Source organism: Orcinus orca, chromosome 1 (genome assembly GCF_937001465.1).
Source record: "Orcinus orca chromosome 1, mOrcOrc1.1, whole genome shotgun sequence".
Classification (NCBI taxonomy): Eukaryota; Metazoa; Chordata; class Mammalia; order Artiodactyla; family Delphinidae; genus Orcinus; species Orcinus orca.
Genome location: NC_064559.1, coordinates 166717995 through 166741441, shown reverse-complemented (window position 1 = coordinate 166741441; position 23447 = coordinate 166717995). Strand labels below are relative to the sequence as shown.

Here is a 23447-nt window from a genome sequence, read left to right as displayed (position 1 = left end):
TGTTCGACCCACTACAATGGGTAACAGGGGTTGCCCCTGGGAAGGTGGAGGGGGACAGTTAGGAATGGGAGGGAGATAAACTTTTCACTGTATATACTTTTGAACTACTCACATTAAAAAAAAAACCATTTTCCTGTAAAAGTCTTTTTAAACGAACATACACACAAAAAGGATGGGTCCCTCCCCAAAAAGAGTGTGCCCGTTCGAAATGTTGACACTGCTAAATTGGCCTAATGTACACTCATGGCAATAGGGGCTGCAGACTCCAAGTTTTCTGAGGTTGGGGAAGTACAGGGCGTAAATCTATCATTCAGACTGTGAGTGGGAGTCAAGGGGAGAGGGCCATTTTGAGGGAAGGGGTTTGGGGGGTGGAGAAGCCTTGAGAAATCTGATGTGGTGAAGAGGAAGAATAACAGGAGATGAGGGATTTGGCGGTAAGAGGGGGAGACGAGATGGTGGACGCAGATCCCTGAGGAAGCCTGACTGGGGCAGGGGAGGGTCCTCTGTGGACAGGAAGATGGTCCCTTCTGCCCTAAAAGAGAAAGGAAGGAAGGAGGAGGGAAGGGTGGGTGTTGGCCCAGGAAGAACTCGGAGGGAAAGACCTGGAAGAGGCTCTGTCTTACCCGGACCCCTGCATCTCTGTTGGTGGTGGTGATGGTGGGTAGGCTGGCTGTCAGCTGGTCTGAGCAAGGCGGGGTGCATCTGAGAAGAGGGAGGAGCTGACACCACTGCTTTGGGCAACTCTTGGGGGAGGGTAATTAACAAGGGACAAAAGCCCTGCCAAGTGGCAGGAAGCCAGGGTGGGGCTGCCGCCTCGAAGAGTGCAGAGGATGCGGGATGAGAAGGGACTGCCCTGGGGTCCATCTGTTGCAAAGTCCAAGGTGCCTGCGGGGCTTCCTTGGTCCCCCACCTCCATCCAAACACACCCACTGCACACTCGACAGTGCCCCCGCCTTTCTCAGCCTGTTGACATCGTGTCCCTCTGTGCACGTGTTTGATCATCTGCTGATAGGTGAGACCCCAGGGTCCCCAAGGGGAGCATCAGGGAAACCTTGCTCCCACCTCCCAAGAGGAGGCCTTTGATGAGGAAGCCGCCAAAAGCAGGTTTCAGATACAATTCTCTTTACAGGCGACAGGAAAGGGCGCATCCGCTGCCTGCTGAGAGCCTCGAGCTACCTCTTTCAGCAAAAAATTAATGAGCTCCTACTCTGTGCCAGGGACGGTGGGATATTCCAGGGGAGAACAAAGTGGAGGAGACCCTGACCTTGCGGAGGTCGCTGTCAGCCCACTGGCTGCACAGTCTTTGTTCAATTGGCCTTGGCCTCCGGTGTGAGGTGTCTGCAAATAAGGTGGAAAGGGCATTGACTTTGGAGTCCAGTGACCCAGGCTCAGAGCAAGTTATTTTCACTAGAACCCGCTAATCATCTGCAAAGTGGGAGCAGGAAGCCTCCAGTTTCTACACTGGGTGGCCCTTCTGGGAGGATGCCTGGCTTTGTGTGACACATCAACCCCGAGGCCTGGGGCTGCTGGCCTCCACATCCTCCCGCAGGCAGCAGCTGCTCACCAGACCCTCATCCAGCCATGCTCTTGGCCATGGTGTGTAAATAGAATCTGCAAACCGAATTGTTTGGAACACTGAGCTTGTGCTACAGTGGAATTCTTTTTTTTTTTCCTAGATTTTTTTTTTTTGATGTGGACCATTTTTAAAGTCTTTATTGAATTTGTTACAATATTGCTTCTGTTTTATGTTTTGGTTTTTTGGCTGCAGGGCTTGTGGGATCTTAACTCCCCGAACAGGGATCGAACCCACACCCACTGCACTGGAAGGCGAAATCTTAACCACTGGGCCGCCAGAGAGGTCCCTACAATGAAATTCTTGAATGTACACGTATGATATCTCTGCAGATTAAAACCAGAAATATTTGTAGAATAAATCCCTTGAAATGTTTGATTAGTGCTGGCTGGAAGTCAAAAGCAACAGGACTTCAAGGAGTGGCTAGTTGGTGAGGTTGGGTGTGCCGGGTGCATACGGGGCAGAGGCCCGAGAGGGGTCGGGGCTGAGTTTAGAAGGATGGCACGCTCAGACCTGCGGAAAGACTTGGGGGCTGGGGGCAGCGAGGGGTCCGCTGTCACTGGCAGCGGCGGCGAGGAGGAGGACCCGATGGAGTGGTTTAACATCGTTCGGGGGGTAGGCGAGGGGGCTGGCTGGCCAGTGCCAAGGCAGAGCCCAGAAACGCTCGACGAGGTGGGCTCAGCCGAACTTGGTGCCTGGCACAGCTCGCAGGTCTCGGGTTGAGGGGCGGGGAGAAGGCGTCTCGGGAGCGCGGGAACTGCTTTCCAGCCCAATTAAGATTTGGGATTTTGTCCTCTCTCTGAGCGTAATCTGACGCCGTTTGGGGGTGGGGGTGGGGAGGGGGAGGGGGAGCGAGGCCGAAACCCGATCCTTCAGTCCGGGGGCTCCGTTAATATTTAATCAGGTAGGATCATCCGATAGGGCTCAGGTGGCGTGATCTCCCTGACCCTGGGCGTCGCGCACCCACACCCCGGAAGGTTTCCGCCGCGGCGTCGAGGCGCGCGCGGCTGCAGGCGGGCTCAGGCTCAGGTCGGGTCCGAGCCAGGAGGGGCGAGCCAGGCAGTGAGACGGCCCGGGGCCGGCAAGCGTCTCCTCGGCGCAGCCCCGAACCGGGAGGCCTGGAGCCCGGCCCAGCGCGCGTCCCCGCCGGGGCCCGAGTCCCGAGCTCGCATCGGGCTCCCCGCCGCGAGGCACAGGCGCTGCGGGTCTGGCCCGCGCGCCGCCCCCGGGTCTCCCCGCCCGACGCAAACCTCTCCTCTCCCCGCGATGGGTACGGGCAGCTCCCGGCGGCCGTGGTGGCCGCCGCTGCTGCTGCTCCTGCTGCTGCTCCTGGGACCCGCGGGCGCCCGCGCGCAGGAGGACGAAGACGGCGACTACGAGGAGCTGGTGCTCGCCTTCCGGTCGGAGGAGGACAGCTCGGCTGACACGGCCCAGAACGTGGCCACCGCCACCTTCCACCGCTGCGCAAAGGTGCGGACGCCGGGGTGGGAGGCGGGGGCGAACCCGCGCGGGGACCCGGGCGGTGGGCATATCCTCTCTGACCTCAGTGACACCCCACACCCCGGAAGGGAGGGGCTGGAGTGAAAGTCACTGGTTGGGGGGGCTTTGCTCACCCGAGGACGGGCTTGGCGCGGATCTTGGGGACTGCGGGCGCGGTGGTGGGGAGAACGGGCACGGCGGCTCTTTGGGGTGCGCTCTGCGGGGGAAAGGTGCACGGGGCTCGGAGACTGGTAGGCACCAGGTAGGACGAGCAGAGCACCTCCAGGATCGCCTGCTCAGATCCTGGACGTGCCTCACCACTGAGGCTCGGGTGGGTCAAGGCGCTAATGCCCGAAACGTGCTTAGAACGGCCCCGGGCAGAGAGGAGATATTAGTATGCGTCCTGACGCGGATCGGGAAATCTGGGTAGTGCAGAGTGTGTGTGGGGAGTGTGGGAGGGGGTGGGCTTGGGGGTCTTGGGACGAGAAGGCGCTACTGTGACAGGGGTGGAGCGGGAGAGAAGGCGAATGAATGATAGTGGCGGGAGGCAATTTCTTCATGACACAAAACTCACATTCTAGGATTGCATCTTTTTCAGCTGAAGAAAAGAATAAAACTGAAGGGGAGGGAACGGAGTTATTCTCCAGGCCCGTTGGGGTCCTTGGGCTCGTCTGGGAAGGGCTTGTTTGGTGCTCTCGGGAAAGAAGGAGCCTGGTAGCCGCAGCCCACTCAAACGCCGCCCAGAGTGGGTGGGGCGAGTTTCCTGAAGATCAAGGCCAGCGCCTGGCCGCTGGGCTATGGGAGCTCCTACCCAGGGTTGGGACTGCTGTTTCCCTCCAATTATAACCTTCCCAGGGCTCAACTGAGGTCCTGCTACCGGGCTTGGAGTCAGCTCTGGGGTTGAATCCTGGCTCCATCACTCACTAGCTGAGTGGTGCTTGGCAAGTCACTTAACCTCCGAGCCTCCATTTTCCTTATCTTTAAAAGGGAGGTGACAGTCCTTCCCGAGGGTTTGTTGTGAAGAGTCAGTGCTGGGCAGATGGAGGAATGAAGGGAAAGGGGCTCTGTTGCCCACATGAGTGACCTCCCCACCATGTGAGCCAATGAAGAGAGCACTGTAGGAGGTAGCTATTTACCTTGCTGCAGTGCGACCTCCCAGTTATGCCCTTTTTGCTCCAAACTGCAGCTCCCGGGGCAGAGGGGAAGTTCTAGGCTAATGGACATCTGGCCTGTGCTTCTGCCCCAGCTCCTCTGCCTGAGTGTGCTGGGTGCAGAGGGGTGTCAGGCCCTCAGTGTTGCCTGTGTCCTGTGTTAGTGGCAGGAGGGGAGGGACCTCTCTTCTTCAGTCTGGCTCTCACAGAAGAGTGAAGTTTACTCAGCTCATAGCACCTTCTTCCTTGTTCCCTGAGCCTTTCACCGTCTAGAAGGATGTTGATGGGTTGTGACAAGGTTGAGAAAGGGCGTTTCAAGTCACTGCCCCCAAATAACTATTCTAGAAGTAGTAAATACCCTATCCTGAGAGGTGAGTAAGCAGAGGCCGGACAACCAATTAAAACAGGTGCTTGAGGGTACTTCTTCCCCAGCGGAAGTTTGGAGCAAGAACCTCCAGAAGTTCATTTATTCATTCCTTCAATGGATATTTTGTAGAGATTGAATTTGTAATGAAAATATTTTTGGCAGGCAGAGAAAGATTTTAGACCAATCCTTTTATTTTATTCATGAGAAACTGAGACCCAGAGAGAGGGGTTTCACCCCCCTGATGCATTAGAACTAGGCTTCTAGGGCAAGTCTCCTTCCAGTGCACAAAGTGTCCTCCCAATTCATTAGGTTTTCATTTCACTGAAGGCATTTTAGATGGGCCTTTGAAGCATAAATAGGAGTTTAAATAAAAGTGGCAGGGGAATTTTATTCTAGGTGAAGGGGGTAGCATGAACAAAAGCTCAGACCTGGGAAAGCTAGAGGTGGAGAATAGGGAGCACATGTCCACAGTTCCTTATCTCCCTTCTGAAATGTAAAATGTTCTGAAACCCAAAAGGTTTCTTGTAATTTATTTTGTGGTAACCTGACCTGAACTGACATGAGGTTATTTATAAGTTATCCCACTGATGTAAATATTTATATTCCTATATTTTGCTGCATAGATTACAATGTGCTGCTCCAGACGCCTCTGAGCACCCTGATTGCCTATTACTACCTTTCTAAAGTCCAAATAAGTTCTGAATCTTGAAACCCATTTGACCCTAAGACTTTGGATGAAGGGTTGTAGACTGTATTCTACTCTGGTGCATGTACAGAGATGTGGGAGATTAGGCTACGGAGGTAGGTTGCAGCGGGGACCAAGGGGCAGCATGGAGTTTGGACTTTGTCAGGCTATGGGGAGCCACTGAAGATTCTTGAGCACAGTTGTGTCTGTTTGAGAGCAGTGGGAGCAGATAAGAGCTAAGAGCAAACAGATCTGCTCCTGTAGACCATGGCCTTGAGTCTTTTATCCCATGTGAGAAGTGTTGCCTTTGCTCACTCTATCCTCCCTTCTGTTTGCTAGATGCTTTACACAACTATGTCTCTTAGCCTTCCCAGCAGGCCTGTGTCATAGGTATTATGTTCCCCACACCACAGAGGAGATATCTGAGGTTCAGAGAGGTTGAGTGACTTGCCCATGGCCACATAGCCAGTAAATATTGAGGTTGGGATTCAGGCCATGGTTTTGGACTGCTTCCAGAGGGGGTCAGGGAGGTACTAGAACCGGGAGGAATTGATTGTTTCAGATTGAGACATGGGGAAGGGAGGTGTAATTAAGAAGGTCTTCGGCAGGAGGTGGCCTTCAGGCAGGACCTCCAAGGGTGGCCAGGCCTTGGTCGGCCCCACAGAGAGCTAGGTGCAGGTGCAGATGAGAACCTGGTGTTGACTGTGGCCCATGGTTCCCGTTTTTGCCTGTCAAGTATGAAAGTGTGGTATATGTTACGTTACTGCTAAGAGTTGGCTTCTATGTGGTTTGGGGGTCCTAATTTGGTGACTTCTCTTTATACTTCCTATACTCTATGGAGTTTCTTCTGCTGATGAAGCACTCACAGCACCCTTCTTCTTTTTTTAATGTCATCATGTCACTCCTCCTCACTGGGGGCCAGGACGCCTGGAGGCTGCCAGGCACCTACATGGTGGTGCTGAAGCAAGAGACCCACCGCTCGCAGACGGAGCGCACCGCCCGCCGCCTGCAGGCCCAGGCCGCCCACCGCGGCTACCTCACCAAGATCCTGCACGTCTTCCACGACCTTGTCCCTGGCTTCCTGGTGAAGATGAGCGGTGACCTGCTGGAGCTGGTGAGCTCCGTCTCTGGGCGGGCCACTTCCCGAAAGGGCTGGGCTGCCTCATGCATACAGGGCACTGTCCTGGGTGTGCCCATGGCTGACCGTCGGGAGGCAGCAAGTGTTCACAGAGCGCTTACTGAGTACCAAGCATAGTGGCTCCTGGCCTTCGGTACAGGATGCCCTTCAAGCCTGGCCATACCTCAATGGTACTTCATCTTCATCTGAGAGATGAGGAGACCAAGGTTCAGAAGGGACGACACAGACAGCCAGAGGCAGAGCTGGGGTCAGACCCAGTGGTCTGTCTTCTAGCTGTCTTTGTGTTGGTGAACTTGCTGCCTATGAGAACCCTACAGGAACAACACCCTATGACATTAGTGGGGCCAGAGTCATTTTATTAAAACATGACTCAAGGATCCAAAATTCCTTTGAAACTGATGCTATTCAGAAGGTTCCTCCTGTAGGACAGGGAGGCTGTTCTCCCTCCAGCCCGACCCTGATGCCACATCTTTGGTGCAGGGGCAGAACAGGCATGGGTAGTTGAGGACTTCTGGCCTCCCTTCTCCTCATCCTGGCCCTAGTGCTTTAAATGCAGATCTTAAAAACCTTTCTTGGTGAGGTTCCCTGCGAAAGGGGGCTCCGCTTGAAGCGAGTTGATGGATGTAAGATTTGTAGCTTTAATAAAAAGGCAGAAGAGAATTTGGCAAATGCACCTTTAAAAACAAAACAAAACAAAAAACAACGCTTTCCTTGTTTTAGCCTCTGCTCCCTTCCTCCCAACACGCCCCCCTCCCCTGTCCTCCTAACTTGATGAGAACACATGGTTCCCATTTTCATACTGATTCTCCGCGTGGCTGGGGTGCTTCATAGCCTCCTGCAGACACTGAGACCCAGAACGGGACAGGGTCTTGCCTGAGGTCACACAACACATAACCGGCAAAACAAGAATCTAGGCCCAGGCCTCCTTGCTCCACTGTACTACTACTGCATAGTTTCATTCCATTCAGCATACAGTGGCTGAACAACTACAGTGTGTTAAGTCCTGTGGGGACAATGACATGGATTAGACAGGGTCCAATCCCTTAGTCTAATAGCGGAAACATCAAGTTAATGCCTTCGATCAGTCTGCTCATCCCATATTTAATGAGCACCTACTATGTGCTCAGGCATGAGGATGGACCACCAGCCCTTTCCCTTGAGCTCACAGTTCAGAAAGAGAGACTGAGAAGTGATGGCCAGTCAGTTAAATGGGGGATGATATGCCCAGCACAGTGCGGGGGAAGGAATCAGATGCCCACAGAGCCAGATGGCACGCATGAGCCCCGAAGGCCAGGCAGCTTCTCGGAGGGGAGACACTGCTGATCTGCAGGCCACAGACATGTGCACTCAAGAGCTGGGCTTTGGCATCGCGCCAGCCTGGGGTCACGTACCCTTACTAGTTTGTCTAACCTTGGGCAATTTTCTTCACCCCCTGAGTCTCAGTCCCCAACCTGTAAGCTGGCATGAAAATAGGAACGGTTCTTGAAGGACTAAATGAGATCGTCAAGTATTTAAGCAGATGCTAAGCACAGAAACTCACGGAGGTGTGGACAGGTTAAGGAAGCCCACAGGGACACTGAGGCACCCAGGGATGAGTTTTCCTGACAAGTTGATGGGCGAGGAGAGGGAATAGTGTCTTCTCTGCCAGGTGGGAGCTGGAGCTGTGGAGCAGGGGCTGCCCCGGGGGAGCCGTGGTCACCAAAGGATGCAGCCACCGTGGGAACCTTGCACCAAAACAGAGAGGGAGTGAAGACACCCTCTCATCCCCCAAAACTCCTTCTGGGCCTCCCTCTGGCTGATCCCAACCAGAAGTCACTGCAAGGAGGCCTGGGTGCTGCAGTCTGCAGGGTCAGCCTCCCCACGCCTTGCACGGTGGAGAAGGGTGGGAACCGGTCTTGGGGAAACAGAATGGCCAGTGAGGGCATCATGATCTGGGCATGGAGTCCAGCCTTCCCCGGGGCCTGGGCACTGCCTGGCTCCCCAGGTGGCATGTCAAATTCAGAATCCTTCCTAAAAGGCATCCTCTGTGCTGGCGGGTGCTGGGCTCCCCAACCTGAGCGAGGAAACCCCACACCAGGAGGGGACAGGTATGGGACTGGCGTGTGACCCGGGACAGGCTTGATCAGGTAGGTGAAAGGCTGTGGCTACGGCTGCTGTCAGCCAAATGGCTTTTGAAGCCGAGCCCCACCTCTCTGCCTTCTGCAGGCCCTGACGTTGCCCCACGTCCAGTACATTGAGGAGGACTCCCTCGTCTTTGCCCAGAGTATCCCGTGGAACTTAGAGCGGATTCTCCCTACGCGGCGCCAGGCGGATGAACACCACGCTCCTAGTAAGGGCCCCAAGCTCCCTGCGCCTCTTCATCCCAGCGGAGGCCACGTGCCGCTCTCTCCTCCCTGTCTACGGTCCTCACCTCCCAGGGGCGTTAGAGCTCAGTACACTCTGCTGACCCCTTTTCTGTCCCATTCCACCCAATCCAGCCCCATGCCCTGCCTTCCTTCTGCCCCAGGTACGATGCAGAAGTCTGTTTCTTTAAATGAGCCCCTCTCCCACCTTCTAAGTTCACATTTGCCTCTTCTTGCCATTTGGCCCATCAGGCTGCACTCAGGTGGGGAGAGGGTAAACCTGACCTTGACACCCCCTAAGGCCCACAGGTCTGGGTGATCCCAGTGCCTTGAGGACAGGATTGGACCCCATACGGGACAGATAAGCCCTGTTTGCCACGCCCCCAACTGGTCTCTGGTGTCCTGCCTTGCCCTGTGCCTCCCTTCAGCATCGCTAGGCTTCCTGGGGTCCCCTGCATGGGCTACTCTGTGTGTCCCCTCCAGGCCTCTCCTCCGACTCTTCCCTCTGCCTGGGGTGGCCTGGCCAGGAGGAGGAGAGGCCAAGGAAAGTGGCCTGGGTTTGGGCAGGGCCTTGTGGGGGGTGGAGGTGACATTTATTGAGCTGGGCAAGAAGGGAAGGACACCTGGTTTGGGGAGATCAGGGGTTTTGGCTGGCCCGTGTTCAGCCTGAGAAGCCCGCACGCAGCATGAGGTCTGGAGCTCAGCGGAAAGACGATGCAGGGATGCTCCAGGACTCAGCCAGACCTGGGGCTGCGTCCAGCCTCCGCCCGTTACTGGCTCACGTGGGGTCGGAGCCTCCCCTTCCTCGGCTGTGAAATGGGCACAGTAACCCCATCCTGTCCTCACAGGGTGTTGTGAGGCTGTTGATGTACAAATGCTTTGGGAACTGAAAGGCTAGGCGGGTTCTGAGTTGCTGTCATCGTGACAGACGGTAGACCTGGGGCCTCCCAGGGCTCGCGGCCAGGATGGGAGATGAGTAGGAAGTGTGGAGCATCAACCCCAGGGTTGGCAGCGGCAGAGGTGCGGGGCCTGGTCGGGCAGGGTGTGCTGACCGGACTGGGCAGCCTGTGGCCAGGGAGGGGGTGCCCTTTGCAGGAAGAGCCTGCCTTTCCCCACCCCAGCCTGCTCCTTTCTAGGCAGAGACCCTAGAGACCCCACCTTCCACATCTGCGACTCAGGGACCTCCCGGAGCCGGCTAGTACGGGGAATGGGGAGGGGATGCTGTGCAGGGGACACCGAGCCAAGCAGGAGAGAGAGAAGGCCACAGCCCCTAAATTAGTTCCCTAGGGCTGCCCTAACGAAGTACCACACACCTGGTGGCTTAAAGCAATAGAAATGTACTCTCCAGTTGGAAGTAAAAGTGTCCGTGGGCCAAGCTCCTCCCAAAGGCTCTAGGGGAGCACCCTCCCTTGCCCCTTCCAGCTTCTGGTGGCTGCAGCGTTCCTCAGCTATGGCTGCATCACTCCTGTCCATGCCTCCTTCAGAGGATCTGCTCTGTGTATCTCTCCTCTTCTGTTTTTTTATGAGGACACATCAATGGATTTAAGGCCCATCGGGATAATCCAAGATGATTTCGTTTGGAGGTCATTAACAATCACATCTGCAAAGCCCCTTTTGCCAAATAAGGTCATGATCATAGGTCCTAGGGGTTAGAATGTGGACATACGTTTTCTGGGGTGACCGTTGGACCCACTGCCCTCCCCCAGGCCAGAAGCAGACGTGCGATCCTTTCCTTCCCCACTGGGATGCCCATGGATTGCCTTACCCTCCTCCTGCGCCCAGTGGCTGTGAGAGGTGGGGGGGATGGAAGGCAGGAACATGGAGTCCATCAGGAGTCACAGAAGGGCTTGGCTGGACGAGGCCCCCCGGGAGCTGTTGGGTCGGAGTGGGGCGGAGTGGGCACCATACAGATGAGTGGAGAGTGGCGCACCCGGCCAGGAGCAGACCCTTCCTTCACAGAGAGGCCACCTGGCAAAGGGCTGACGAGCACAGGCTCTGGAACCAGCTGCCATGCGCAAACCCAGACTTTAGCATTTTCAAGCTGTGCGAGCTTGAATGAGCCTCAGGTTCCTCTGCAAAAACGGGAGGTGATGACAGTCCTACGTGGGGGGCTGTGTTGGGGTTAATGCTCTTTATGCTGTAGCGAGCCTCCAGCCGTGTCTGGTATAGAGTGAGAGTGCTGTCATTTCAGCCCTCCCCCTCCTCTCCTTCCATGCCAGTGAGTTCTCGAGTAGCCACTCTGCTCCAGACACTGTGCTAGGTGCTGGGGACACAAAGACCAACAAGATGGACCTGGTCTCTGCCCGCGCCCCCCCCCTCCGCCCAGAGCTTCTAGTGCATGAAGGCTAATCCTTTGCTTGCACAGATAGCTACATGACACCGGTAGTCTGGATGGGGTAGGAGCACGAAGGAGTCTGGACAGCTGTGAGTATGGAGTCAGGAAAGGCTTCCTGGAGGAAGTGGCACTCAGCCGAGCCCCGCCGTGGGTATCATCAGCCCCACCGAGGGGAGCACGTCCAAGCGGAGAAACGAACAAGGACAGAGGCCCTGAGGCAGGAGGGGTGTGGCCTGCGGGGAAGAGGCAAGAGGGCCAGGGTCAGGGGCCTCCTGGGCAGAGACGAGAAGGAGAACTTGGCTGCCTTCCGAGCTTCTCAGGCGTGGCAGGGGCTGTCCTGCGGGAGAGAGAAAGCTCCCTGCTCTGGAGGGGTGCAGGCAGGACTGGGCGCCCACCTGCCAGAGGCCGCAGAGCTCCCTGCACTGATTCAGAGGCTGTAAGAGGCCACTCGCAGGTCCCTTCGCGCTAAGGGATAACTCCTCTTGAGGCCGCTTTTCCCCTCTGGAGAATCTGAACTGACCCAACTAGAAATGATGAAGTGTGTAGGTGGTAGGCTTTTGGTGAACTTCCAATACTGCTGTTTTCTCTGAGGCTGTAACTTGTGTCAGTTGGAACCAGCCACCGTTGAGCCGTCCTGGCACCTGGTGGAGTGGAGAAAGCATGGGCTTGGAGCCAGGAGGCCCAGGTCCGCGCCTCCTCCTTGAGCCTCGGTTTCCTCTCTGTGAAATGAGCTGACCTGCTCAGATGGCCATACAGGCCTGTTATTCTCCTTTTACTTGTCAAATCCTGTTCTGTCTTTAACTTCTGTGGCCTCAGGTTTGGGGAGCTGTGAAAAATTTTAAGTAGGGGCTTGGCATAGTTTTTTCCATTGTATTTATTAGTTTCGAGTGTTCATATTGTTATTTCATATTAATATTAATATTATGGAGCCAGACGACTTGGTTCTCTTGCTGGTTCCACCATCACCAGCTATGTGACCTTGGACAGTTACTTACCCTCTCTGTGCCTCACATTCCTTGTTTGTGATATAAAGATATAAAAGTATGTACCTGGAGAGGATTTTCTGAGTTGATGTATGTAAGGTGCTTAGAGCAGTGCCTGAGACATGGTAAACAATTTATATGTGTTAACTATTACGTTAACCTCACGGTTATTCTTTCCTTTCGAACAAACCTCACCTTGGAAAGCTGGAGGTGGCCTGGTGGAGGTATATCTCTTAGACACCAGTATCCAAAGTGGCCACCGGGAAATTGAGGGCAGGGTGGTAGTCACTGACTTCGAGAACGTGCCCGAAGAGGATGGGACACGCTTCCACAGACAGGTGAGCATGGCCCTCATCCCCGACCTGGAGTTGGTGCCACCCCCGGAGTGCCACAGTTGCACCCCCGCTGGCCTCCGCAGCTGTCACTGCCCCTGCCGTCAGTTGTGGGTGGGGACGTCTGTCCGGTCACTCCCTGATATTATTACAGGGTGGTTGAGTTTTCTCACTCGGGTCTTGTATTGGTCGAGCAGGCGAACAAGTGTGACAGCCACGGCACCCACTTGGCAGGGGTGGTCAGTGGCCGGGATGCTGGCGTGGCCAAGGGCGCCAGCCTGCGCAGCCTGCGTGTTCTCAACTGCCAAGGGAAGGGCACGGTGAGCAGCACACTCACAGGTGAGTGACGGCTCCACACGTGCTGGTCTCTGCAACCAGACCTGGCACGGGACGGGGCTTCAGCCTAGAGAGAACTGACTCCTGACCGAGGAGACTGAGGCAGCCTCTGCCCCAGAGGCAGAGTCCCAGAGTGTCAGAGTGGGCAGGGCCCCCAGGGGGCATGAGTGCCGATGGAGAAACTGAGGCCCAGAGAGGGGCAGGGCTCAGCCCAGGCAGGTCCTGCAGCTTGGACCCCTAGTCAGTGGTCTTTCTACAGTTTCACACTGCTCCCCCTTCCAGATCTTTTAAAATAGTTGCGTCTTTTGCCATGTTACTTTAGATTTGGATGTACCCTCGAGGTGATCTAAGCAAACTTTCCCCATCTTCTGCTTAACACTGGGGGACTCACTCCTTCTCATGAATGATTGGAGCCCTGGTTGGGTAGGAGACTTTTTCCAGACTCTTGCAGGTTTCTCCATCCAGTCACCTCTGGCAAAGTCCAGCTTAGAGCTAGGACCCTGGGAGGCCTGTGGACAGAGAAGAGGCTGGGAATTCTCACTTACTGAGTCCCTCCTGTGGCCAGACCTTGAGCAAAGGACTTTGTACTCCATACCCTGAGGGTGGTATTGTGAGCCTGTTAAACAGTTGAGAAAATCAGCCCAGAGAGGCAAAGTGACTTGCCCAGGGTCACACAGCCAGAGCCAGTGGCCTCGCTGGGGAAGGTGCTGGCTCTGAGTTTGACCCACTGCAAGCGCCCAGACCCCTGTGTCAGACGCTGGCCTCTGAGCTGGCAGAGGTGGCCATAGGCCTTTTTGAGGGGCTGGGAAGGGCTGGTGGTGCCTGCCTTGTGCTTGGTGAGTGAGCTCTGCCCTAATTCTTTGCAGTTTAGTGCACAGGTTTTTGTTTGTTTAATTAATTAATTTTTGGCTGCATTGGGTCTTCATTGCTGCGCGTGGCCTTTCTCTAGTTGCGGCGAGCGGGGACTACTCTTCGTTGCGGTGCGCGGGCTTCTCATTGTGGTGGCTTCTCTTGTTGCAGAGCATGGGCTCTAGGCGCGTGGGCTTCAGTAGTTGTGGTACTCTGGCTCAGTAGTTGTGGCTCGCAGGCTCAGTAGTTGTGGCTCGCAGGCTCTAGAGCACAGGCTCAGTAGGTGTGGCACGTGGGCTTAGTTACTCCGTGGCATATGGGATCTTCCCGGACCAGGGCTTGAACCTGTGTTCCCTGTATTGGCAGGAGGATTCTTAACCACTGTGCCACCAGGGAAGCCCTAGAGCACAGGTTTTGATGTTTGGTTTTAAAGGCAAGAATCAATAATCCCCTGCCCTATCAGGTGACCCTTCCTTCCTGTCCCACCCCTTTATCCACTGACCTCAGCTCAACAGGCCAATTCCCAAAGGTCAATGTGCAGAGGAGGGGAGGCCCGTTTGTGCCCTGAAAGGCCTTCCACAGGCCTGGCGCCCTGGGCTTGGAGGGTTTTCCGGGGAAGAAGTCCCCGCTTTGGGAAAGGCCCCTAGCACGTTACCTGGAGCAGAGCAGGGGCTCCACGAACAGTAGCTCTTACTTTCGTGGTCACCGCCGGTCTCCTCTGTAAGCAGATTGTTGAGGTAAAGTGTGTCAAGTCCGAGCACAGAAACATACATACAGTTAATGAATGGCAGCTGTAATCGTGCTTATTCCTCACCTCCACCCCTACTTCCGCTCTGCCCCTCCCGGTGTGAGGGGCAGCTGTCTCCTCCTAAGAGGAGCCTGGCTATGGGACCCCAACTCCCACCTCTGCTGCAGCCCTGGGGACCTCCCAGAGGTCCAGATCCAGAAGGTTCTGAGAGGTCAGCTGGCCACACCCCCATCTGACGGGGCAGGAGCCGGAGCCTGAGAGGAGAAGCTGTCAGCTCCGGGTCCCCTGGCACGTGAGGGCCAGAGCTGGTGTTAGAACCCAGGTCTCCACTGGGCCTGGGCTCCAGGCTGCACACTCGGCTCTGGGGCGGGGGAGTGCAGCCGGGGTCAAGGCATGACACCCTCCCCCCGAGGGGGCAGGGTTATCAAGTTCCCCCACCACCCCCCTCTAGCTCCAGGGCGAGGAGTCTTTTGATCCTTGACACAGTCCGAGCAGCAGTGCACCCTTTCACACATGGGAGGGCAGGGTCCCACAGCTGCGAGTGGGCAGTGTGGACTCACTGGAGTGTGTGTGTGTGTGTGTGTCTGTGTGGCGGGGGAGGATTACTGTACACCAGCCCTCAGAGGATGGCAGCGAGGCTTGTGAGGGTCAGAGGCAGGGCAAAGGGGGCCCTTCCTGTTCCTCTGAGAAGCTTACTTATCCTCTTGGTGCCTCAGTTTCCCGGAAAAGGAAAATAATGGTAAGGTTACTGTGAGGCTTGTGTAAATTCCCATAGTCAGGCCCTTAGAAGGAGCCTGGTGCGTATCAGTGTTTGGGAGTTGGCTGGTTTTATAAGTGCTGCTGTTGTGAACATGCTTCCCGTGTGTATTAGTCAGGGTTGTCCAGAGACACAGAACCAACAGGATGTGTGTGTATACTTATATTTATAAATACATACGTATACCACATATGGGCGATTTAGCTTAAGGAACTGGTTCATATATTGTGGGGCTGGCTGAAATCTGCAGGGTAGGCTGGCAGGCTGGCAATTCTGGCAGGAGTTGATGCCGCAGTCTTGAGTCTGAAGGCAGTGTGCACACAGGTTTCCTTCCTCCTTGGGGAACCTCCATCTTTTCTCTCAAGGCCTTCAACTGATTGGACGAGGCCCACCCCCATTATGGAGGGTAATTTGCTTTACTCAAAGTACTGATGTAAACATTAATCACATCCACAAAGTACTTTCACAGCAACACTTAGACCTATGTCTGAGCAAACACCCGTAGCCTCGCCAAGTCGACATGTAAAATTAACCCTTACGGGGGCCTCGGGGGCGGGGGTGGGGAGGGGGAGCGTGCCTCCTCATGGGTGACCTTGGCTTTGTCCTCTCAGGCCTGGAGTTTATTCGGAAGAGCCAGCTGGCCCAGCCGGCGGGCCGGTTGGTAGTGCTGCTGCCCCTGGCAGGTGGGTACAGCCCGGCCCTCAACGCCGCCTGCCAGCAGCTGGCCGGGACGGGGGCAGTGCTGGTGGCCGCTGCCGGCAACTTCAGGGATGACGCCTGTCTCTATTCCCCGGCCTCAGCTCCCGAGGTGGGTGCTCCCGAAGGGAGGGGAAGGTGGCAGGGGGGCCCCTGGGGGCTTCAAGGGGGGTGCTCCTGAACTGGCCTGGCTTTGGAAGGACGTGTCAGAGACTGCCAGGGCCGACCTGGGCAGAGGAGGGCCTTGAACCTCCACCATCCCAGACTATGAACAGCACCAACCTCAACTCTCCCCTCCCCCAGTGCAGCTCCAACCCCACGCCCTGGCCCTTCTCCCTCCGAATGTCTCGTGACTCCCCCGGCCCCTTCTCCCCAATCCCATCACCTCCGTCCATCTGCTGTCCCCTGGCTTGACACCATAGCTCCCTCCGCTTTCTCCCGGCCTCCCTCTCCCAGTCCACTCGGTAAGGCCCCCCCCCCCCCAAGGCCCCCTGAGGCCCTGCTTTGGTGTGTCCCAGGGGAGCTACATGAGCACAGAGATGACGCTTCTCAGCTTGAGAGGTTGACCCAGTGGGTCCAACGCCCGTCCATTCCTCTGACTAACATGCGAGGGCACCTGCTGGCGGTGTGGGCACTGGGGGGACTAAGGGGAAGGAATCTCGTCCCACTTCAAAGATATCATAGTCTGGGGGGTGGGTGTTGGGGTCAGGGGGCAGGTGGGGGGCACACGTGTGAGCCTGACAGTGATGGATAACCTTCCCTGGCAGCTGAATTTAAAATCACACAAAGCAGACAAAACCCAGCAGGTCTTCTCCACCTTGCCGGCTCTGCTCTCCTCCTTAGCACATATAACCACCTAATGTGTTGCACTGTTTACTGTCTGGGTCCCTCCCTGGAATGGAAGCACCTCGGGGACTTCGGGAATGGTGCCTGGCATATGGTAGGGACAGAGGGTAGCGCCAGGGCCGGGTGGGGCAGAGAGTGCCAGAGCTCTGCCTGGAGAGGCAGATTTCCCTCAGGAGGGGATATTTGAATGGGCCCAACAGGTATACAGGAGTTGGCCAGCCCAGTTGGCAAGGTCTCAGTCTCCCTACATCCTCTCCTTGACTCCTCTCTCTGCCATCCACTCCCTCACCTCTCCAGGTCATTACTGTTGGGGCCACCAATGCCCAGGACCAGCCGGTGACCCTGGGGGTCCTGGGGACCAACTTTGGCCGCTGCGTGGACCTCTTTGCCCCAGGGGACGACATCATTGGTGCCTCCAGTGACTGCAGCACCTGCTTCACATCACAGAGTGGGACGTCACAGGCTGCCGCCCATGTGGCTGGTGAGTAGCTGCCCCACCGCCTCAGTCATCATGATTCTGACAGCCCCTTTGGCAGGCAGGGTCTGCACCAGGACCACGCGTGCCAGGCTCTGTGTTGGGTATGGGGGAGTAAAGACGAGTCAGACTGATGGTGCCCTCAAGGACGCTCAGTCTGATGGGGGAGGCAGGTGCACAAACGGAGTAGCCAGGGCTGTGTGGAAGGGAGAGGTGCCTGACCAGGCTAAAGGTCAGGGAAGACTTCCTGGAGGAGGGCCGTTTCATCTGGGGTTTGGTGGATGAATAAGAGTTTACCTGGCAAACAAAACAGCCATCGCCAAGGCTCAGAGGTGCGAGAGCAGGATGTAAGTCTTACTCTGGCCATCTTTTAGCACGGGATTGCAGGTGGTTTAACTTCTAAAGAACAGCTTGGTGTGTCTGTGTGTGTGCGCACGCTCATGTGTGCACCAGGAGAGGAGTCCCAGGTGGGGAAGGAGGGCCAGGCCACCACCATCTCTCACCGCCTGCCCCACGACCAGGCATCGTGGCTAGGATGCTGACCGCTGAGCCGGAGCTCACCCTGGCTGAGCTGAGGCAGAGGCTGATCCGTTTCTCTGCCAAAGACGTCATCAATGAGGCCTGGTTCCCCGAGGACCAGCGGGTGCTGACCCCCAACCTGGTGGCTACACTACCCCCCAGCACCTATGGAGCAGGTCAGCAGGAGGGCAGGGCGGGCAGAATCCAGACTGGGGCTTGGGAGGTCTCAGGGCATCTGTGTGGCCTGGGCAACCTTGTCCCTCCCCCATCCGTGGAGGGAGGATTCGGCCACCGGCTCCTAGACACTGGGGGAGATTGAGTAGGACGGGCTCCGAAGGGGCTTTGCGAGGGCTTTCGTGACCTGTTTTAATGGGAAAATGGATCACATTCCTTAAGGCCCCTCTCCCCCACCAGGAGCCAAAGATCTGGAGCCCTCTGTGAGCAGAGCCCTGACGGAGGCTCCCTCCCCAGCCACCCCTCCTCACCCCAGGGCCTCGTTGCAGGTGGGCAGCTGTTCTGCAGGACCGTGTGGTCGGCGCACTCGGGGCCCACGCGGATGGCCACGGCCGAGGCCCGCTGTGCTGCCCCTGAGGAGCTGCTGGGCTGCTCTAGCTTCTCCAGGAGCGGGAAGCGGCGGGGCGAGCGCATTGAGGTGACCTGTACCCTCCCGTCGGAGCGTGAAGTGGGGTTCTCGCTTCCAGGCCCAGATCTGCCTGAGCCCCATCCTCCTCTGAACTCCAGCGCCCGTCTGCAAGTTAAAGCCGAACGGGGCGTATCTCAGTCACGCGGTTTGGGTGCTGCAGGAGGGAGGCACACGGAGGGTTCCCGGGAGACTCTGCAGGATGAGACTGGATGGATTCCCGTGCCCACCTCGTGGGAGGGGAGGGCCGAGTGTGTGCCAGGGATTCACTGCCTCGGGGGAGGGGAGGGCCAGACGTATGCTAGGGATTCGCTGCCTCTGGACGCAGTGGTCTCCAGGGCCCTTTTCACTCAGATGTTCCACGGTTCTGGCAGTTGAGAAATCTCAAAGCAGCAGAAGAGGGGACTTGATGGGAAGGCTGCAGAGCCTGGCGGAGATGCCATCTGGCTGCAGTGTTTTGGTGGAAGGGCAGTGCCTAGGCCAGGAGGACAAGGGGCGGGCCGGCATTTCTGTCTGGGAGCCGGTGTCTGGGAGTGTGCTTGACTGTGCACCCTCCTGCACGTGAGTGCACGTGGGAGAGGCTGAGAGTGGGTCAGGGCTGAGCAGGCCAGGTCCATGCTCTGGAGTCTTAGGTTTCCCTGTATCTGCATTTTTTTTTTTTTTTTTTGCGGTACGCGGGCCTCTCACTGTTGTGGCCTCTCCCATTGCGGAGCACAGGCTCCGGAGCGCAGGCTCAGCGGCCATGGCTCACGGGCCCAGCCGCTCCGCGGCATGTGGGATCTTCCCGGACCAGGGCACGAACACATGTCCCCTGCATTGGCAGGCGGACTCTCAACCACTGCGCCACCAGGGCAGCCCCCTGTATCTGCATTTTGAAGTCACTCTCAGTGTCCAGAAGAACTTTATAACACCCAGAACTGCCCATCTGCGGAACCGTCTGCCTTGGGTGGAAGCGAGCTCCTTGTCCTCAGGGGCCGGCTGGCCCCTCGCGAGGCCATCGGAGACGTTTCAGGGGGCTGGGACCAGGCGCCCAAGTCAGCTCCCTCCAGCCCCCCTCATCCTGTGTTTTGAAGCCTTTTCTAAAGCAGGTTCCTCTTTCTGTCTTTGGCTCTCAGGCCCGAGGGGGCAGGCGCATCTGCCTGGCCCACAACGCGTTTGGGGGTGAGGGTGTCTACGCAGTTGCCAGGTGCTGCCTGCTGCCCCGGGCCAACTGCCGTGTCCACACGGCTCCGCCAGCTGGAGCCGGAGTGCAGACCCAGGCCCGCTGCCCCCAGCATGGCCAAGTCCTCACAGGTAGGCGGCTGGGCCCACCCCAGGGTGAGGAGGCGTCTCTGGCTCCTGGTGCACCTGCCCCCACCCGGCTGGCCCCACGTTGGAGCCCGACGGCCTGGTGTGAAGGCCAGTGCTACCCTTCCCATCCCTGTGACCCTGGGCAAGCACCTCATCTGTCTCCGTCTCAGCCTCCTCCTCCCTAAGAGGGGCGGCGGCAGTTCCTGCTTCACTGGGTTGCTATGAAATGAGTAACACCTAGAGCACCAGGCCTGGGGCATCGTAGGCATTTCCCCACAGGCAGTGCATTGCATGAGGGGCAGTTTAGGGAGTGGATCCGAAAGTGGAGCTGACCTTGGTTTAATCCTGGCTCTGCCAGTCGTCCGCTGTGTGACCTATGCAAGTTACTTAACTTCTCTGTGCCTCAGCAATAGAATGAGGATGATGGGTGCTAAGCATTTAGCTTGGTGCTAGGACAACATAAGTGCTAGCTATCCTGGTTATCATCCATTGCTTTAGAATCCATTCTCTGATACAGGTAACTGTGGATGGGCCACCTTGTGTCAAAAACATGCCCTGGGTAGGTAGCAGGAAGTCGCAGGTAGGGACCTTGTGGGGGATCCAGGGATGGTGCCCCTCAAATCGGGAGGGGGCTGAGCTGTCCTGCTTGGAGGGTGCATGGGATGTCCTGGGGAGCGTTTGGGGAGAGGGCAGGTAGTGGGCCTGGAATAACTGGTTCAGGAGTTGATTCTTCATCGAGTATGTACTGGGGAGCCACTGAAGTTTGAGGAGGGTGACAAGGGCGAGTGACGAGTTAGGAGCTGGCTCTAGGAAGAGCAGCTGGTGACGGCTTTGCAGGGGAAAGATGAGCCCAGTCAGGTGGAGAGGCTGGGACAGGTCCAGCAGGCCACTGGGCATCTTATTGGGGTCCTGGCTTGGTGGGAAGTCCACCGTGTTCTGATGGTTCGCCCCTTTGGCAACGCCCAGCAGATGAACTGCAGGGCACGTGCCAGTTCGAAGACATCGGAGTCATAGAACCCACTACCTATGAAGCACGTCCAAAAGAGTCCCACTTTACAGCGAAAGGAACCGCACCCTGACATGCTGAGTGACTTCCCCAAGGCCGTGCAGCTAACACAAGGGCATTCCAGTGACCATGACCCTAACACGTGCAGAGCCCTTGCCCGGTGCCAGACGCTGTGCTGGGCTCCGCGTGCATGTCCTCACTTCACCCTTGCAGCCTCCCTTTTCCTTTTACAGAGGGAAACTGAGGCTTGCTATAGCCTAGGAACACTCTCTGAGGTCTTGTAGCCAGGGGGTGTGCCTGACTCCCAAGCTCTGGAGGGAGGCCCATGTCTCCCAGAGAGACATCAAGCTCACCCCTGAACTTCTGCCTGGGTGGCTGGGTTATGGGGAGGAATACCATTTCCTGGTCTAGCATCTCAGGCCTTGGATCCCCCTCCCCATGTCGGGGTGGAGAGGAGATGATGTTTTCCCTGAGACACTGAGGCCCAGAGAGGTTGTATGGCTTTCCTAAGGTCACACAGCAGGCCAGCAGCAAGGTTGAGCTGAGAACCCAAGAGTCCTGTCGCTCAGGCTAGTTGTGCCTTTTTCCTACCGAGACTTGTTTCTGCGTTTCCCAGCTCCAGACTCAGACCCTAAAAAGATGGAGACTGAATGGGGTGGGGAGGAGACACAGAGGGTCCCTTAGCATCCAGGTGTTTGAGCCGGTCCTCCTCTTCCCCAGGCTGCAGCTCCCACTGGGAGGTGGAGGACCCTGGCACCCCCAGGCGGCCTGTGCTGAGGCCACGGGGTCAGCCCGACCAGTGTGTCGGCCACAAGGAGGCCAGCATCCACGCTTCCTGCTGTCACGCGCCGGGTCTGGAGTGCAAAGTCAGGGAGCACGGGATCCCGGGCCCTGCAGAGAAGGTGAAGGGGCTCGGGGGGTCGGGACGGGAGCCGGACGCCGCGTGGGGTGGCACGTGTCCATCCTGTGCAGCTTTTCTGGGTCAGTGTTTGTGTCACCACCATACCCTCACATATCTGGGGAGTAGCTTGTGGGGTGGGTGCTGTCAGCAGCTTTTGCAGATGTGTGGACATCACGTGTGTGTGTGTGTGCGTGTGTGTGTCGCTGGGCCAGTTTTTGCTTTTGTCCAGCTTAGTGAGATCTGCTGTTGCTTCCCTCGCTTCCCTCGCTTCGGAAGAATATGTGTAAATACGGCGTAAGAAAAGCAGTTCACACACATTCACTGATTAATCCACTTAACACATCTGCTGGGAGGATGACTCAGCCATGACCCAGAGTACGGGACACCTGAGCTGAGCGCTGCAGGTGGAGGAGAGGCTAGCGGGGCCAGCGAGGTGAGGAAGGGCTTGCAGAGAGGGGAGGCACGCTGGGGGACTGGGGCGTGAGAGGCCCTCAGAAGCTGCCAGTGCAGACCCGCAACCTCCCTACGGCTTCTCTCTAAGTCTCCTTTTAAAAGCCACAGGGAGCTTCTTAAAAGGAAGCCCTGGGGAGTCCACTCTCCTGCCTCAGAGAGGTTTTTAAGAGCAAGTCTGTAGTGACTGTGGTCTGGATGCTGCATTGCTCGAGGGCAAGGGCTGTCTTGGGTCCACTTGCTCAGCATGTATTGAGGCCTCTGGCATTCCAGGCACCATTCCAGGCGGTGGAGATACAAACCTGACAAGTTCTCCTGGGGCGTCTTTTCTAGTGGGATGACAGTAAACGAATGAGTAGTATTACAGAGTACTTAGAAGATGCTGTGGAGAAAAGTAAGGCAGGGAAGAGAATGGGAAGGGGAAGTTCAGGAGAGGCCTTGCTAAGAAGGTGGGGGACAGGACAGGGAACAGTGTTCCAGGCAGAGGGAACAGCCGCGGCAAAGGAGCACCAGGAACAGCCAGAGGGCCAGTGAGGTGGGCACTGAGTGAGGGGGGGGAACCAGAGACAGGGTTCAGGTGGGGCCTGAGGGCCACAGTAGGGACTTTGGTTTTTGCTCCAGTGAGCTGGGGGCCACTCAGCGTTCTGAGCCTGGGGTGGGGGGAGGGGAACGGGTATCTGACCTGGGTGTGAGCGGGTTCGTTCTGGCCGCTGTGCCATGAAGACTGCAGGGAAGGGGGCAGAAGCAGGGAGGCCTGCTGTAGGCAGGTGGACCGCTACGGTGACTGTCCAGGCCCGGGGGGCAGGGGCTCGGCCAGGGCAGGAGCACGGACGATGCTAGGGCCTGAAGGAGGAGCCCACAGACCTGAGGGACTGGACGTGGTGGGAGCAGCGGAGGGGGCAGTCCAGGCTTTGCTTTGCCGCTGGCCGGATGGGGAGGGCTGTGGGAAGCATGGTGTCGGGGGAAGATGAGTCTGTGTTGGCACGGCAGACACCAGCCTGTGCCCTCCCGGCCTGGCTCACAGTGTGCCGGGCCATACGTGCGCTTTCTTTCGTCCCCTGGCCCTGGCAGGTCACCGTGGCCTGCGAGGGAGGCTGGACGCTGACCAGCTGCGGGACCCTCCCCGGGGCCTGGCCCGCCCTGGGGGCCTACGCGGTGGACAACACGTGTGTGGTGAGGGGACGGGACATCGGAGCAGGAGGCAGGACGGGCGAGGAGGCCACCGTAGCCATCGCCATCTGCTGCCGGAGCCGGCCCTCAGGGGAGCAGGCCTCCCAGGAGGCCCAGTGACCGCCCTACCCAGGACGCATGCATGGGGAAGGGGCCAGGGCCTGGGGGCCGTGGTCCCAGGCCTCGGCTGGGCTTTGAAGTGGTTCCTCCTTCCCCCTTCCTCAGCCTGGACCCCAGGGAAGAGGATACCTCTTGCTTCTGGAGCTCTCGCGCTGGCACTCGGGGTGCGCCGGCTCCCCACCTGGGAGAACCCCAGCTCTCGGCCTGGATCACCCCTTCCCAGGCCTGAGCTGCATGGGAGGCTGAGTGAGTAGGGCTG

The 23447-nt window shown here is 57.3% G+C and overlaps 1 protein-coding gene across 3 annotated transcripts; it reads left to right on the top strand.

Moving 5' to 3' along the window:
* The first annotated feature begins 2446 nt into the window (after positions 1–2446).
* PCSK9 (proprotein convertase subtilisin/kexin type 9) lies at positions 2447–23339 on the top strand. Of its 3 annotated transcripts, none has more exons than XM_033435422.2 (12): positions 2449–3043; positions 6178–6369; positions 8599–8722; positions 12258–12391; positions 12583–12724; positions 15687–15883; positions 16915–17098; positions 17614–17787; positions 18026–18114; positions 19367–19544; positions 21268–21449; positions 22970–23339. In XM_033435422.2, the coding sequence occupies exons 1-12, from the start codon at positions 2840–2842 to the stop codon at positions 23186–23188; spliced, it is 2019 nt and encodes a 672-aa protein (XP_033291313.1). In that variant the 5' UTR covers positions 2449–2839; the 3' UTR covers positions 23189–23339. The 3 variants fall into 3 exon arrangements, with proteins under 3 accessions (XP_033291315.1, XP_033291313.1, XP_004273850.1); XM_004273802.3 differs by lacking the exon at positions 18026–18114 and adding an exon at positions 18115–18263 and having other exon boundaries at positions 2453–3043; XM_033435424.2 differs by lacking the exon at positions 22970–23339 and having other exon boundaries at positions 2447–3043; positions 18026–18263.
* The last annotated feature ends 108 nt before the right edge of the window (positions 23340–23447 follow it).